The sequence below is a fragment of the Apis florea genome, unplaced genomic scaffold (assembly GCF_048593485.1).
Source record: "Apis florea isolate Af1SG1 unplaced genomic scaffold, ASM4859348v1 contig_3068_pilon, whole genome shotgun sequence".
Lineage (NCBI taxonomy): Eukaryota > Metazoa > Arthropoda > Insecta > Hymenoptera > Apidae > Apis > Apis florea.
The window spans coordinates 711,496-725,997 of NW_028256700.1; the positions used below are offsets into that span (position 1 = coordinate 711,496).

A 14,502-nucleotide genomic window follows, 5' to 3' on the forward strand; every position below is an offset into this window, starting at 1 on the left:
CTTCAAATCATATTTACTAAAAATCATTTTTCTAAAAACAACTAAAAGATGATAATTTATAAATCTCACTCTATCTTATTCTATTTTTGGAAAAATATTTTTTGTATTCAAAAAAATGTTGATGGCCAATTTTATCTTTATTTTTCTTCTATTATCAAATTATATTTTCTTAATATAAAATTAAAATATTTAAATTTAAATATTGAAATTTGTATCAAAATAATATAACTTAACAAGAGATGATACGCAAAATTTATCCAAAAATATTAAAATAGAAATTTTTTTAAAAATTCCGAAACAAAATTTTTTATAAAATTTGATATACTTACCTGTGAAATATTTATATACTTATAGTTGCCATCTTTTTTCACTTTTGAATCATTTTTTTAACATTTTTTTTTTTTCATTCTAGAGATATTTTTTGTTTTTTGTATACTTATTTTTTATAATACGAGTTATCTGTTTGCAATATCGAACATTTTTGCACAACTTTTTAAATTCTAGAGATTTCAAGAATATACCGGATATTTCATAACTTTTTATCTGAAATATCTCGTTTATTTTTCATAATATTGAAAAATATTTCGAATAAAATTTGAATAGTTTCCAGAGAACTGTATTCTGATGATATTAATTTTTTCTTAGGTACATACGTTTGTTTTTGGTAATATTGTGATATATAGAAATATGTAAGAAATCGTAAAATGTGCAAGTAATGTTCTGTTTTCTTTTTCAAGATCGATATTTAAGAACATAAAATAAAAAAATAGCATAAAATGTCATATCTAATAGTCTATCTTCTATTATGTCCATAGTGCTCATTGTTTTATTCTAAATCGATAACATCATATATGACACGAGAATTGTAACAAAGATTCTCATACTCAAATTGCACTGACTCAAAAATATATTGGATGTCTCATCTATAACATCAAATATGCAATTATATGTGTAATTATAATTTAAAATTTATATTTTATTTATGAATAGTATGAAAAATTTTTATAACCAATTACAAGCAGCATAATATAGAAATGCATCTTAATACTGTGGACATTATAAAGAGGGCGAAAATTAATTTCATAATTCCACGTATTACATATATTTTTGATAACAAAATTTGTTAATATATCGAAAAAGGAATATTTTTAATTTCTATCAGCCCTCGTATGCTTGCATTTAATACGATCAATTATTTTTATTAAAAAAAAATAATAATAATAATAAATTATATTTGAATTTCGTAACGAATATTTAAAAATTATTAAATAGGCGACAGTATGAGTATTGCATAAGAAGTAATATAGAAAACATGGTAATAATGTATCACACAAGATTCGAATAAATTACGAATTGTATTATTTTCACGTATTATATTATTTTTTACCTCTCGAATGATGAAGTCCAGCTTCTAAACTTCTAAATGACAGACTTATAATAATAAACGCATTAATGTTTGTCGTTTTCTTCTTTTCATTGTATTCGATAAATCATGTAAGCAATAAATCATCCCCATTATGAATCTCGCGTATAAATTAAACGTCACACATTTTTTTTAACGGGTTTCAAAAATGACGCGTCGAGCCGTGCTGAATTTTTTTAATCATAGTTATTATTATCGTTAATATCCATATAATTATCAATAACTACAGTAAAACACAAAACAAAAATGGTGATATCTGTACATTTCTTTCTCTTAAGTAAGTAGTAACATAAACATTTTTTGTATACCAGTAGCCTATAATAGGAAGAAACTAAATCATAATATTCACAGATATTTTACAAGATAGATAAGACACGACGCATAAGATACACACATCGCGGAAAATTGATTTTTCTATACATAGATAAAACTATTTTAAATGGAACAGAAAAAGAGCAGAAAAATATCGAAGAAAGAAAAAATATAAGATAGATGTAGAGAGGAGGGGAAGGATGAAAAAGCAAAAAAAATGGTACAAGATAAAATGGTAGAAACGAACGAAATGAACCGCGACGTGAGCATCTTGTTCGCATCCTATTATGTATACTTAATCGTAGCTGTAATATATATGCTTTTTCTTTAAACGCATCGTCGCTCGCTCACTTATACCTCTACACTGTACATATGCACAACGCATCTTTTACACTGTACATGCACACGCTCCACGAGTATCCGCGTTGCCTTAAATTAATCGCGATTCTTAGGGATTGTCAGAACATTGCGTATGATTTGGACAATATGTATCGTTCGCATTACGAGTACTAAAAATAATCTGATAATAACCGAAGATGTATTCACTAAATATAATACAATATCAATATACAATTCAGGTCATTATATATATCATTTTGATATTCGATAGAAAAAAAATGAATAATTAAAATTTGATTAATAATTACAAAGCTTTGTATATCATACAAATTAGAAGAAAAAAAACGAAAAACTGTGCACAACAATATTCGTTTAATCGATTTAAAATAATCGATGTTTCGAATCAATTGAACATGGTCGCAAGAAACAATATGTTTTGACCATCCCTAATACTTTTATAAGGTTATTCTCTAGAGGCATGCGCTCTATGCGCAGCAGCAATAATATCGTAAATAGGTAAGTTTCTTTATATTACTTAATGTTTTTTTTTTTCATCCACGGCTCCGTGTGATATAATATAACTTCTGGTCTATACACGTAAGCGCATTATTATCCTCGATACGATTGCTAAAGAGTCTATGACACATCGCGCAGAAGGCGATAAAGGATAAGAGAAATGGGGATGGAAGTGTACAGAACGGGGCGACGTCAATGGTCAATGAGATCGGTCATACTGTTATATCTTGTTCGTCCAATATGACATACTTTTGAGCCCCCTTCCTTTTTTTTTTTTAATATGCTGATTGGTACGTTCTAACTAGCCTGATGTAATAACGTTAATAATAATTGATAGCAGCGATAATAGTAGTAGTAGAATAGTGATAATAATAATAGTAGTAATAGTGGTGATAATAGTATAGTAGTAATAGTAGTAGTAGCAGTAGTGGTAGTAGTAATTAATAATAAGTAATAATAACACAATAATGACAATAATAGTAATAATGATAATATAATAATTATGATAGCCATCCTAGTGATGATGATGACAGGAATAATGATGATGATGAAGATAATAATAATAATAATAATAATAATAAAAATAATAATAATAATAATAATAATAATAATAATAATAATAATAATAATAATAATAATAATAATAATAATGGTGATGATAAAGATGATAATGATGATGATGATAATGATGGTGATGATGATGATAATGATGGTGATAATAATAATAATAATAATAATAATAATAATAATAATAATAATAATAATAATAATAATAATAATAAAATGAATAATAATTATAATAGTAATAAAGAATCAAAATAAGAATATTAAAAATTTTTTTATAATGTACATAGTGCTAAGATGATAATAATGATAATAATATGTTACATCCTGCTATGAGAAATTATATTACACTAGGATAAACACTATTTTAGGTAGTCCTTTTGCATGTTTTTTTAACTAGAAATCTAGATTGTAACTTTACTTTCTAGTTCGATACGAGCAGCAGCAGCAACAGCGGCAGCAGCAACTATTGTTACAGGTAATATAATACATAGGTATTTATATAGAGCAGTATTATACAAAAAACACATCACATACCGCGTGGACCAGAATCGGTCACCATTTTATGTTTTACTTTTTTTGTTTTCTTCGTCTTTACGCAGATATATATCGTTAAATAATTAAAATCACAGTAGTTATGCCCTCGCTGGCTCGCTTATAATTTATACAGTATCATTAATATCTAAGCCTTACTTAAAATAGCTCGTGTATTATAGTGGTAGGGTACGTTAGTTTTTTTTTTTTTTTAATCTTCTTCTGCTATTCTTTTACTTATGAAATCGACTGTCCATCTAGAGTAACGGTAGATATTATTTTACTGTTTTCCTAGAGGAGGGACGAGTTTTGTGAGTTTTCGGTTCCTTCTTTTTTTTTTCTTTTTCTTTTTTTTTTTTTTTTTTTTCCTCTTAAATCTTTTCTTTTCACAGTGAGGACATCGCGTGGTTTTTTTTATCAATCGAAGGTCTTCACTAAGGGCTGGGGTTGTGCCTGATCCGCTTGTCAGAAAGACCAAGAGTGATGTCGGTCGATCTCACAAACGTCATCAGTGATGAGCGAACTGCGAGTCATTCCATAATCAGGAATAAAACTCGTCATCGCAAATTAAACTGGAGAAGAAAGACACGCTCGGTGATGCTGGTACATTGACCGTGCTAGCCTCTCTACGTTACACAACCCCGTACCTACGTTTTAGGCCTACGATCTAGAAGGTCGGCACGATTCGCAAAAGAATCCGTTTGATTGTCACTGATATAACTCCAGAGGAGAAACCTTTCATTCCCTCGGAAATACTCTCATCGTTTGTTGTACGATACTGCACTTCGTCGGGAGGACACTCCAGGCTTCATGCCACGTGCGAAGTGTCCTACAAGTGCGTGAAGGCGAGAAGTATAGATAGATTGTAATCCAATAGATCACTGGTTGGCCTCAAACGGTGGCAATAACGATGAGCAAATGAGCGATTTTTGCGACACGGTGCAACAAATCCGGCGCGATTCGCGCCAAGCTCTCGTTTGCGAAGTCACAAGATGGGAAAATATGAACTACATACGCAGGCTGTAAACAAAATCAATTACGTATTTATTTTTATGAAAGATATTTTTTTTATATTATTGGATTATATTATATTATAATTATCGACAATTGTTATTAAAATAATTTTATAGACTATCAATTACTATTAAATTACTAATAAGTAACTCGAGAGAAATATATAATAGATGATAGAAATGTTATAATAGATGTATACAGGTTATATCTTTACATACTTGTTGTGATCCTGGTGCAGCGATGTTAACAATTCCAGCAGCCTGTTTTTGCTGTAGATACATTATAAATCCGGTTTGGAGGTTCTTGCTTTGTTGTAGTACGTCTACCTCATCTCGACCACAAGGAAGTGCAAGAAGCATACAGTGTTCATTATCCATCTGAAACAATGAAAAATAATAAATTAGCTAGAAACAAATAATTTATTTTAACAATATCGTATTGTCATTTATTTTTTAATTTTTGCTTTAAGATTTTTTTTAACTTTAAAATATCATTAGATACGTGTATTAAAAATAATGCATTATAACACAATCCACAATCTAAAATTTAAATTAAAATTAAAATTTTCGAAAACATACCTGCATCTTTCTCGCTACTCCTTCGACCTGAGTTTGTTCCAATCTCATTCTCTGGGCGATTCTCAATGGTGGAGTAGAGCCATCGCTATTGCACGGTAGACTGTCCCTTGCTACATTGGGATTGCCAAAAACGAAATGCATTTGTACTGCTGCTTGGTCATTTTTAAGAGCCAATAGTCCTTGCCACATAACTGGATAACGTTGCAATAACATTTGAAACGAGTCTGCTTGTGGTGGCACTTGAGAAGCATGAGGTGGAGTAACTACTTGGTGTTTTCTAGGCCTATCTGGTGTAATTGCTCTGTCGCTTGGCGCTTCACTGGCGGCGATAGGATATTGAGAGCGCAAATGCGCCGGTGGAGGCTCGTAAAAACCGCCTCTGGCAGCTGCTGGTGCACCAGTTAAAGATGGATTACTTCCAGCATTATATTGCGGTGGTGGTGGTGGTAATCTCACTGTTCCATGCATCATATACACTTGAGCTACTTGAGGACTATCAGTAGTTCGATCTTGAGGTGTTCTTGCACTACGTCTCAATTCCAATGGTGGGCTGTGACTGTCCTCTATGCCTGTTTCAAGTTTAGGATCTAATGGTAAATGAGGAGATCGAGTTTCTTGAATGTGATATATCCGTGGAGCTGTCAATGCCTCTTGTTGTGCACGTAGATACTGATATTGCAGCATTTGCGGATGCATATAATGAGGTGGTATTTCTGCCCCTCTTGCCAGACCTCCAAAGTGGTTTACAACGTCACCCTGGATACGAGAATATTGTGGATAAAGTCATGGACACAGTATTCGTATATTTTTTTTTTTTTTTGGATTTGGTGGAAACGTTTTTTTATACATTTTAATAAATACTGATACATTTTAATAAAACTACAAAGTTAGCATAGTAAGTACCTGAGAAGCATTAGTATGATGATGGGCAGGTGGAGGCAATGGAGGACTCTGGGATCGATGTGGGGGGACAAGTCCATATTGGCCCCCTGGTGATGGAGTAGCACCCGCACTTCCATGCTAGCCAAAACCAAGCCAAGTTAGTTATTTTGTTGACATTTTTTAAATATACATAATATATATATATATAGTTACACACAAACTTTTTTTTTTTTTATTATTATATGACACTTGACTATGGTGAAGTCAAATTAATTTAAGTCAAAATTAAAATAAGCATGGATCACGAATAAACATTATGTACGTATAATTGTAATACTTTTATATATAATTTAAAATAATAAATATAATAAATTATGAGCATTATGCTTACCAATGGTCCTTCATAAGTTGATATAGGTACTCCTCGAGCTTGAGGACTCGCAGTTGGAACCATGATACAGCCAGACATCGACACTTCTACTTTCGGTGGTTCCATCGTTCCCGTTACCTACAATCGAAATAGAAATTAAGTTTTTTTCTCTTAACTTTATATTCTCAAACCTATTATATATCATATAAAAGCAAAAAATTCTTACTGATGGTTTTGGTGCTGGAGGGCGCGAACAGCTCACATTAGCGGGTTGTGGATTCATCAAATGAGGTTGAGTAGGTGGACTGGCCACCGCACCTGTGACCATTGGTGGCACCACCGCCTGCAGCAAATGTGCCTTCGGATTCAGAGGATGTGGCTGGCCATTAATAGCCTTTAATGCTGTTGGTTGGGAAACAGGTTGATGTATTCTCGGGGTAGATGTTGTAGTTACATTAGCTGGATGGACGTTCATGGGTAATTTCTGAGAAGGAAGATTCACTATCGCCGATGTTTGTTGTTTGGCCGCTTGCAAAAGGTGCTGTTTCGGATTCGGTGGAACACCAGTGTTGTTGAGAACCGGTGACATAGGCTGCCCTTGACTTTTTCCATTCGCCGCGCTAATTTGTGGTGTTTGTTTGCTACGTGGACTCAAACTCGGCGAGACCACTCTGTTACTGGATACTTGTAAGTGTAGACCTTGCATCGGTTGAGTGGATTTCACGATGTTCTGCACAACCGATTGGCTAGGTACGCTAGGAGTTGCTGGTTTCGTGATCACCACTTGTTGTTGCACCGGTGTAGCTAATTTACTGGCATTTAATACATGAGCCTTGAGGCTCGTAGGTTTCGATTGAGTTGAGCAGGTAGATGTCGTTGGCATCGCCACCGTTGTTGTAGCTACAGAAGTGACGGTGGTGGAAGTTGTCGCTGATTGAATTATACTGACCGTAGAGGTTACTTGAACTACCGGAGATTGCGGTTTCGTTATAACGCTGGTCTGTGGCTGAATCTGTTGATTTTGGCCCGGTTCTTGAATTTGTTCCTTTTTCGGCTCTTCGGAAATACTTAGATTTTCCGGTTGAGGTGGTTTCGGTCTTAACACTCCACTCGTATTAGGAACAGCATTCGCCATCATTGCTGGAGCAGTTCTGGACTCGCACGCGTTTCTGTTTACAGTCTGTCCAGAGGTCGTGGAAACTGGAATGTATTGACCTTCCTCCGACTCTCTCATCGGTATCAACATTCCAGTCACCGGATCTATCAGCGTCATCGGTTCATGAGAAACTGGTTTCTGAGTTGGTTCTGGTACAGGTTGACTGGCCTCTTCCGTTTTTGAAGTTTCATCCGGAACCGGGACACTCTCCTCTTTATTTTGAAGTTCTTGCGATATGGGTGGCGTTTCCTTCATCTTCATCAATTCGCGATACTCTTCGTCGTCATCGTTCTCGGATGTTCTACGCGCAGATTTACCGCGCACGCTTCTCGGCGACTTTCTAGGTTCGGCCAATTGCATCGTGGCCTGTACGCGAGGCGAATTGTTGTGCCTGGTGCTTCGTCTTGTAGCGTGAACATTCCCAGATCCTCCTAGTACATTCTTGTTCACCGCGGAGCCACGAACGACATCTTCGATCACATCGTCGATCGTGTTCCTAATTCCATCTCTCTCGGCCAATCTCCTCGACTTTCTCGTGTTCGCCGCTGGAGGGACAAACTCTTCAGGCGGTACTTCTTTCACTGCGGCAATAGGTGTTGCTGGTTGCGCATTGGGTCCGGACAAATTCGGTACTGGAGATTTGATGGTGAGAATCAATCGTGGCCGCCCGGCATTGTCCTCCTCGCTGTCGTCGTGGAACTCGTAAACATCAGCTGGTAATTTGTTCTTCTCCACGTGATGCTTGCTCCCTCTAGGAGTTCTCGCTCCTCGTTTATGCACCACAGTAGCGGTATTTCTACTGCTTCGCCTGGTGGTTACCCCGCCCCGGCTACCACCTCCACGTCTGCTCTTTGTCCTACCACGACGACTCTTGGTCGATTCATTCTCACACGTTTCCACGCCTTCGTCCTGATCGTCGTTCGCCGCAAAGTTCTTCTTGCTCTCGGTTTCCGTTACCTCGGCGTTGAACCATTCCGATTCGTTGGATTTCGGTTGCTCCTGCGCCTCGTTACTGGTGTTTTGATCATGTTGCGTCTCTTCGTCGCCCTCGTTCCCCTCGCCATCGCACAACGCGTCCACTTTCTTTATCACGCTCTCGATATTCACTTCTTTGGCCGACCAATAATCACTGTCCTCCTTACTATCCGTTGGATCCTCCTTAGACACGTCGATGGCAAGCGGATCCGTGCTCGGTTCTTTCAACGGATCCTCCGCCAATGGTTCCTCGTCCATATCCCCTTCTTCGTTCTCTTTCACTGTTTCCTCTTCCTTGATCTCATGTTGTTCGCGGACTCTGACTTAGGAACCGAAGAGGGCTCGATTTCCAATTTGGCAACAAGATTGTTATCGTTAGACTCGCATTTCGGTACGCACGATAATTTTTCCGACTTGACAAGATCCTGTGACTCTACCTTGATAGGATTATTCACGTCCACGTTGGTACAGATTGTCGGCTGATTCAACGGACGTTCCGACTCCTCGCTGCGCGATTCCTCTTTCATCGCGGTGTCGTCTTCCCGTTTCGAAATTTCGGCCGGTTCTTCTTTTATAACGTCCATTGGTTGTGTAGGTTGTATGGGCGGAGTAAGTTGCATGGGCTGCGCCGTTTGCGCCATCTGCGCATCAGGATCCACCTCGAGCTCTTGCTCCGGAGGTAAACGCGATTCCACGCAGGTGTCGGCCGTCGTTTGCTCGTTGTTGATCGGTGGTGACGATACCGTGGATGGTACGGTTCTGGCGATAATGGCTTGCGACACCGTGGATACTAATGGTATATGAGGCTTCGACAACTGACTGCTCTGCATTATCGGCGAGTGCCTCTTGCTCGTGGTAAGAGGTAGCGACGCCTGCGCGATGATGCATTTCTCCTCGGAAACAGGTACCGTGGACGCGATCTGTTGCGAAACTATCGGTACAACCGTCTTGATCAACGGCTGATTGGCCGAAGAAACGGTGGATGCACCGATAGTATGCACCACAGACTTGTGGACCAGGTGAGATTGTCCATGACTGACTATCACAGGGCTCGGTGTTGAGGAGCGTGGCACATGAGTAGTTAAAAGTTGAAGGCTCGAAATTTCTTGCTTCTGTCTCGGGGACAACAAATTACCATCCGTCGTTATCGCGCCTGAAATTTGTTTCTGATTTCTAGACGACAAGGAGGAGCAAGTGTCCGCCGAGATGCTGGTCGGTTTGCCGAACACGGGGCTCGACGTGCTGGCGTTTATCTCGATCTTCGCCGTCTCGGGAATATACGTGGGCGGTTGATTCGGCGATGGAACTTTGGGCGAGGTGGAAGCCTTGTTCGTGGGCTCTGGAATGACAGCTGGCGATAATTTCGGTTCCTCGAGCCGCTGCGGGGGCTCGTTAGGATTTACCGGAAGCAACGTCTCAATCACGGATTTCCCACCCAGGGTGGAATCCCTCGAGCTTTTCACTTGTACACCCGGAGCCAACGGTGGTACAGGCATGTAAGGACGGTGCGGGATATTGAGCGTGAGAGGTGGCAAGCCTCCTCTCGGGTGACTAGGCGCCAGAGCTCTCATTCCGGGAGCGTGTTGAATGACGGGTTGTTGGGTGGCAGCCGTGGAATAAATCTGTTGCGCGGGTGTTTCCGGTCTGTGCGCTGAAACGGGCACGCTTACCGCTATCCTTGCCGGCGGAGGAGACGGTTTACCGACGCTTGGTACGTGCGGGCTGAGCGCCGAGTTTCGAGACCATTGCCCGTTAGGCGACAACGGTTGCAAGATTCTCGGCGACAATTGCGACGGAACCAAGGGTGGCATCCTGGATGGAACTAGAGGCGGCAGAGGAGTCTGATTCGAGGAGGCTGACGTCGAAACGGCGGAGATGTTCTGCATTCGGGGGGAAGTTTGTCGCATGGGTACCATCTGGGATTGCGGCGAAACGGGCAGTTTCTGGTACAAGGATTGCACGCTGATCGGTGGTGGTCTAGGGCTGACCGCGGCTATTCTGGGAGTTTCACTGGTAATCGGTACGCTGCACGGACCTAAGACTGGCTGTTTGTATTGAGGAGGTGGCGAGGTGGAAGCTCGACGCGCCTGCTGCGTGTTAATCATCTCCGGACTGGCCGCGGTCACGTTCGTCTCCACGTTTTCCATCGCTTGCACGGTTTTCGCTATTTCTCGCGGCTTCTCGTTCAAGTTCCACGAGTGCGCGATCACGGAGGTTGGCGGAGGTGGACTCTGCGATTTCACGGGTATGGACGAGATCCGCGATTCGATGGCCTTCTCTGTGGTCGCCGCCAGGGAAGGCGGGATAGCGTTGACGGTTTTCGTGGGCGATTTGTAGAACGATGGAATGTCTGGCGTTTTAGGCGGTTGCGTCAAATCGAACGTCTCGTAATTCGGGTCCTCTTCCGTGTCCGTGTCTATCTGCAGATCGTGCTCGCTTTGAGGAGTGTCCGGTTTCATATCGGTCTCGCCCTCTCCCGTCGAAGCGTTCAGACTTTCCACGGCCTGTTGCATCTCCTCGACGTCCTCTTGAGGCGCCTCGGCCGTCGCTCCGACCGTGTCCTCCGCTTCCGCGTCTTCTTCCTCGCCCTCGTACGAGAAATCTTCCGTCGATCCTCCGAAAGTTTCCTCCAGCAGAGCAGCGACCGCGTCCTCCGTCTCTTCCTGAGAGATCGCCACTCGTGGCTTGTCCTCCGTTTGCGTGGGTGGCGTGGTCGACGCGTTCACCTCCGCTTCCTCCCTGCCGCCGCGCGACTGACAATTGCTCTCGCGCTCCTCCGGCTCCGAGATACTCTTCACCGCGTTATCGTGGATGGTCTCGTCGATCTCGATACCGAACCCTGGTATAAACTTGTCCTTCTTCTTCTCCGTTTTTCCCGATTGGATACCGCTCCCAACCACGGGAGGAGGCGTCATCGATGGCATCGTCGTCACGTTGGACACCACCTTCGGAATGGGGCTCAGCAAGGTGTCCCTGGGCGTAGGTAAAGTAGGCGACATCGTTTTCGATACAAGCGGGCTGCTGGCCCTCGGAGGGCTTGGATCCGCTCCCAAATAAGGCAACTCGCCGCTCTTCTCGTGATGGTGGTGATGATGGTGATGGTGATGATGGTAATCCTTCCGGCTGCGCTCTTCCTTCGACTTTTTCCTCTTCTTCTTCTTCTCTTTCACCTTCTCCGGGATAGCGGACGGCGTGGACGGTTCCACGCTGTCGTTGTCGTCGGTGAACCGGAACACATCGTGGTCGTTGCTCTCCGTACAAGCCACGCCCGATTTCGGCGAGTTGGGCAGGCCCAAAAGCTTCGCCTCGATCTCGCGCCCCGCCTCCGCCAGATCCACGCTGTTCTCGTCCTCCGGTTGGTGGCGCCGCTTCTTCTCCGCCTTTCGTCTCGCTCGCTCCACGTCCAACCCAGGGCTGTGCCCACCGTCGCTGTCCGAGGCGTACGCGTTGTTACCCAACCGATTGAAGAGCGCGTTGTTGGACGGGCCGTCGTCCACGTCGTCCGACAACGGGCCGAATATGTCCTCCATTCGTTGCGAATCTCTAGCCTCCTGCCTGTTCAACCTCTTCCTCCTCGCTTTGGCTTTGTCATCCCCGTTCCTGTCCCTCCTCTTGTCCTTCTTGTTCCGTTGTTTCTTGTCCGATCTTATCCTCTCCTCCGTGCTCTCGAGCGTGCCCGCAGCGGACGTCGCGGTCGTGGACACGTTGATGGACTCGGACGTGTGATTAGGTCGGCAATCCACGTTACCGCCGCTCGCTGCAACGGTGTTGGACTTGTTCTTGTGCTCGGCCACGGCCTCGGAGGGCTCGGTTTTCAAACTGTTCTCCTGATCGTTCGATATCGAGTTCTTTTGCCGTTTTTGCTTCTTCTTGTGCGACTTTTTACGGGAGTCGCGCTCGTGATTGTTGACCACGATCGCCGGATGATTGCCACGGAAAGGAACTCTTTCGTCGTCGTCCGACGTGCGGGGCTCTTCCTTCGCGTTCGAGTGGACGCTATTCACCACGACCACGTTCGTCGTTTCGAGAGAATTGTGTTTCTCCTCCGTGTCGGCGAAACCGAGGTCGACGTCGCTCTCCAAGAACCTCTCGGTCTTCACCACCTTTCGAATCTTGTTGTTGAACGACTCCTCCTCCTCGCTGGTGTCCGAGTGAATACGAGATCTGGAACTCTTCCTCGACAAAGACTTGGCCCTGGCCGAGTCGGATTCGGAGGTGGCCTCGTCCTCCGTCAAAGCCTTGCTCGACACCGAGTCGCCGTCCCACGAGGTGCTCTGCTTCTTCTCCTCCCTCCTCGCTCGACTCTGCTTCAACTGCGAGAACTTGTCCTTCAATCGTACCTGCCGCTTCTCCTCCTCCAATTTCTGCATGTTCTTGGTCGAGCGTGCCTTCACCTTGTCATACATGCTGATGTAGGCAGGCTCGTCGTCGACGATGTCGAAAATGGAGTGTTTTTTCGGCTCGTCGCTGTCCGTGTCCGTGGTGGCGGATGGATGCCTTGCCTGGATGTCGTGAGTCGATAAAGGCCCATCGTCCACGTCGCTGTGCAGATTCATGGAAGACTGTTGCTGCTGCTGCTGCTGCTGTTGTTGCTGCTGCTGTTGTTGCTGTTGCATTTCTCGCGAATGATTCGAACCGATCGTGGTCTGTTCGCTCGGCGAGTTGGTATCATTTCGCTTCGAGATGTCCAGTCTCGATAGGAACTCTTTATCCGACTCGTGAGACACCCTCGGGCTTCGTTCCCTCGACTCCTTCTCCGAACGATTCCTCTTGCTTCGTTGTTTCTCTTTGCTGGACAACTCCCGATTGTTCTCTCCCCGTTGACTCTCCCTGTTGTTCGCCTCGCCGTGTTGTTGCTGCTGCTGCTCCCTGCCGCCGTTGTCCTGCGCGGATCCAGTGCTCTCCTTGCTGTCGCGGCTCTCCCTGCTCTCCCTGCTCGATCTGTGAGAATCGTTCCGGTGTTTCCGATCCTCCGACCTTCGATTCGACTGTCTAGGCCGGTCTTTGCTGTCCCTCCTGTGCCCCTCGGAGATCTTCATCCGTTTAGCGTCCTCCTCGGCCGGCCCATCCTGGGACGAGCACCGCCGCTTGATCGACACCGGGGCAGGGGATATTTGATTTTGCGATTGCGAGGATTGATGAACGTGATTCTCGGTGGGTTGCCTCCTCCCGCCCTCCTCCTCCCCCCGACTCCTCTTCTCCTTCTCCTTCTCCTCCCTCTCCCTCCTCTTCTCCCGTTCCGACTTCTCCTTCTCCCGCCTCTCCTGGTCCTCGCGCTCCCGCCTCTTCTCCCGCTCGTGCTTCTCCCGCTCCACCCTCTCCCTCTCCTCCTTCTCCCTCCTCTCCCTCTCCGCCCGCTCCCGCTCCTCCTTCTCCTTCCTGCGCTCCCTCTCCACCCTCTCCCTCTCCCTCTCCCTCTCCTTCTCCTTCTCCTCCCTCTCCCGCTTCCTCTCCCTCTCCGCCCTCTCCTTCTCCTCCCTCCGTCTCTCCCGCTCCTCCTTCTCCCGCCTCTCCTGCTCCTCCCTCTCCTTCCTCGCCCTCTCCTTCTCCTGCTTCTCCCGGCACTCCCGCTCCTTCCTCTCCCTCTCCTCCCGCTCCCGCCTCTCCCTCTCCTCCCTCTCCCTCCTCTCCCGCTCCGCCCGCTCCTTCTCCCTTCTCTCCTTCGCCTCGCTCTCCTCCCTCTCCCTCCTCTCCCTCTCCCTCTCCTCCCTCTCCCTCCGCTCCCTCTCCCTCCTCTCCTCCTCCTTCTCCCTTCGCTCCTTCTCCTCCCGCTCCTTCCTCTCGTGGCGAGCTATCTCCTTCAACGCGTGACCACCACCACCACCACCACCACCACCAC

The 14,502-nt window shown here is 44.0% G+C and overlaps 1 protein-coding gene and 1 long non-coding RNA gene across 2 annotated transcripts in view; both read right to left on the reverse strand.

Annotated features, from left to right (window-relative positions):
- Positions 1-707: 707 nt before the first annotated feature.
- Positions 708-1,692, reverse strand: LOC147657603 (uncharacterized). Its single transcript, XR_015292121.1, has 2 exons — positions 1,388-1,692; positions 708-923 (listed from the first exon to the last, which is right to left on the reverse strand). It is a non-coding gene; the product is annotated as an uncharacterized LOC147657603 (long non-coding RNA).
- A 1,725-nt stretch (positions 1,693-3,417) lies between these two features.
- LOC100865533 (uncharacterized) overlaps positions 3,418-14,502 on the reverse strand; it is an 80,979-nt gene continuing 69,894 nt past the window's right edge. Inside the window, 7 exon segments of the mRNA XM_086908260.1 lie at positions 3,418-4,708; positions 4,921-5,079; positions 5,281-6,036; positions 6,184-6,300; positions 6,554-6,670; positions 6,759-8,987; positions 8,990-14,454. Coding sequence (XP_086764386.1) covers positions 4,580-4,708; positions 4,921-5,079; positions 5,281-6,036; positions 6,184-6,300; positions 6,554-6,670; positions 6,759-8,987; positions 8,990-14,454 — 8,972 coding nt within the window. The 3' untranslated portion in view covers positions 3,418-4,579.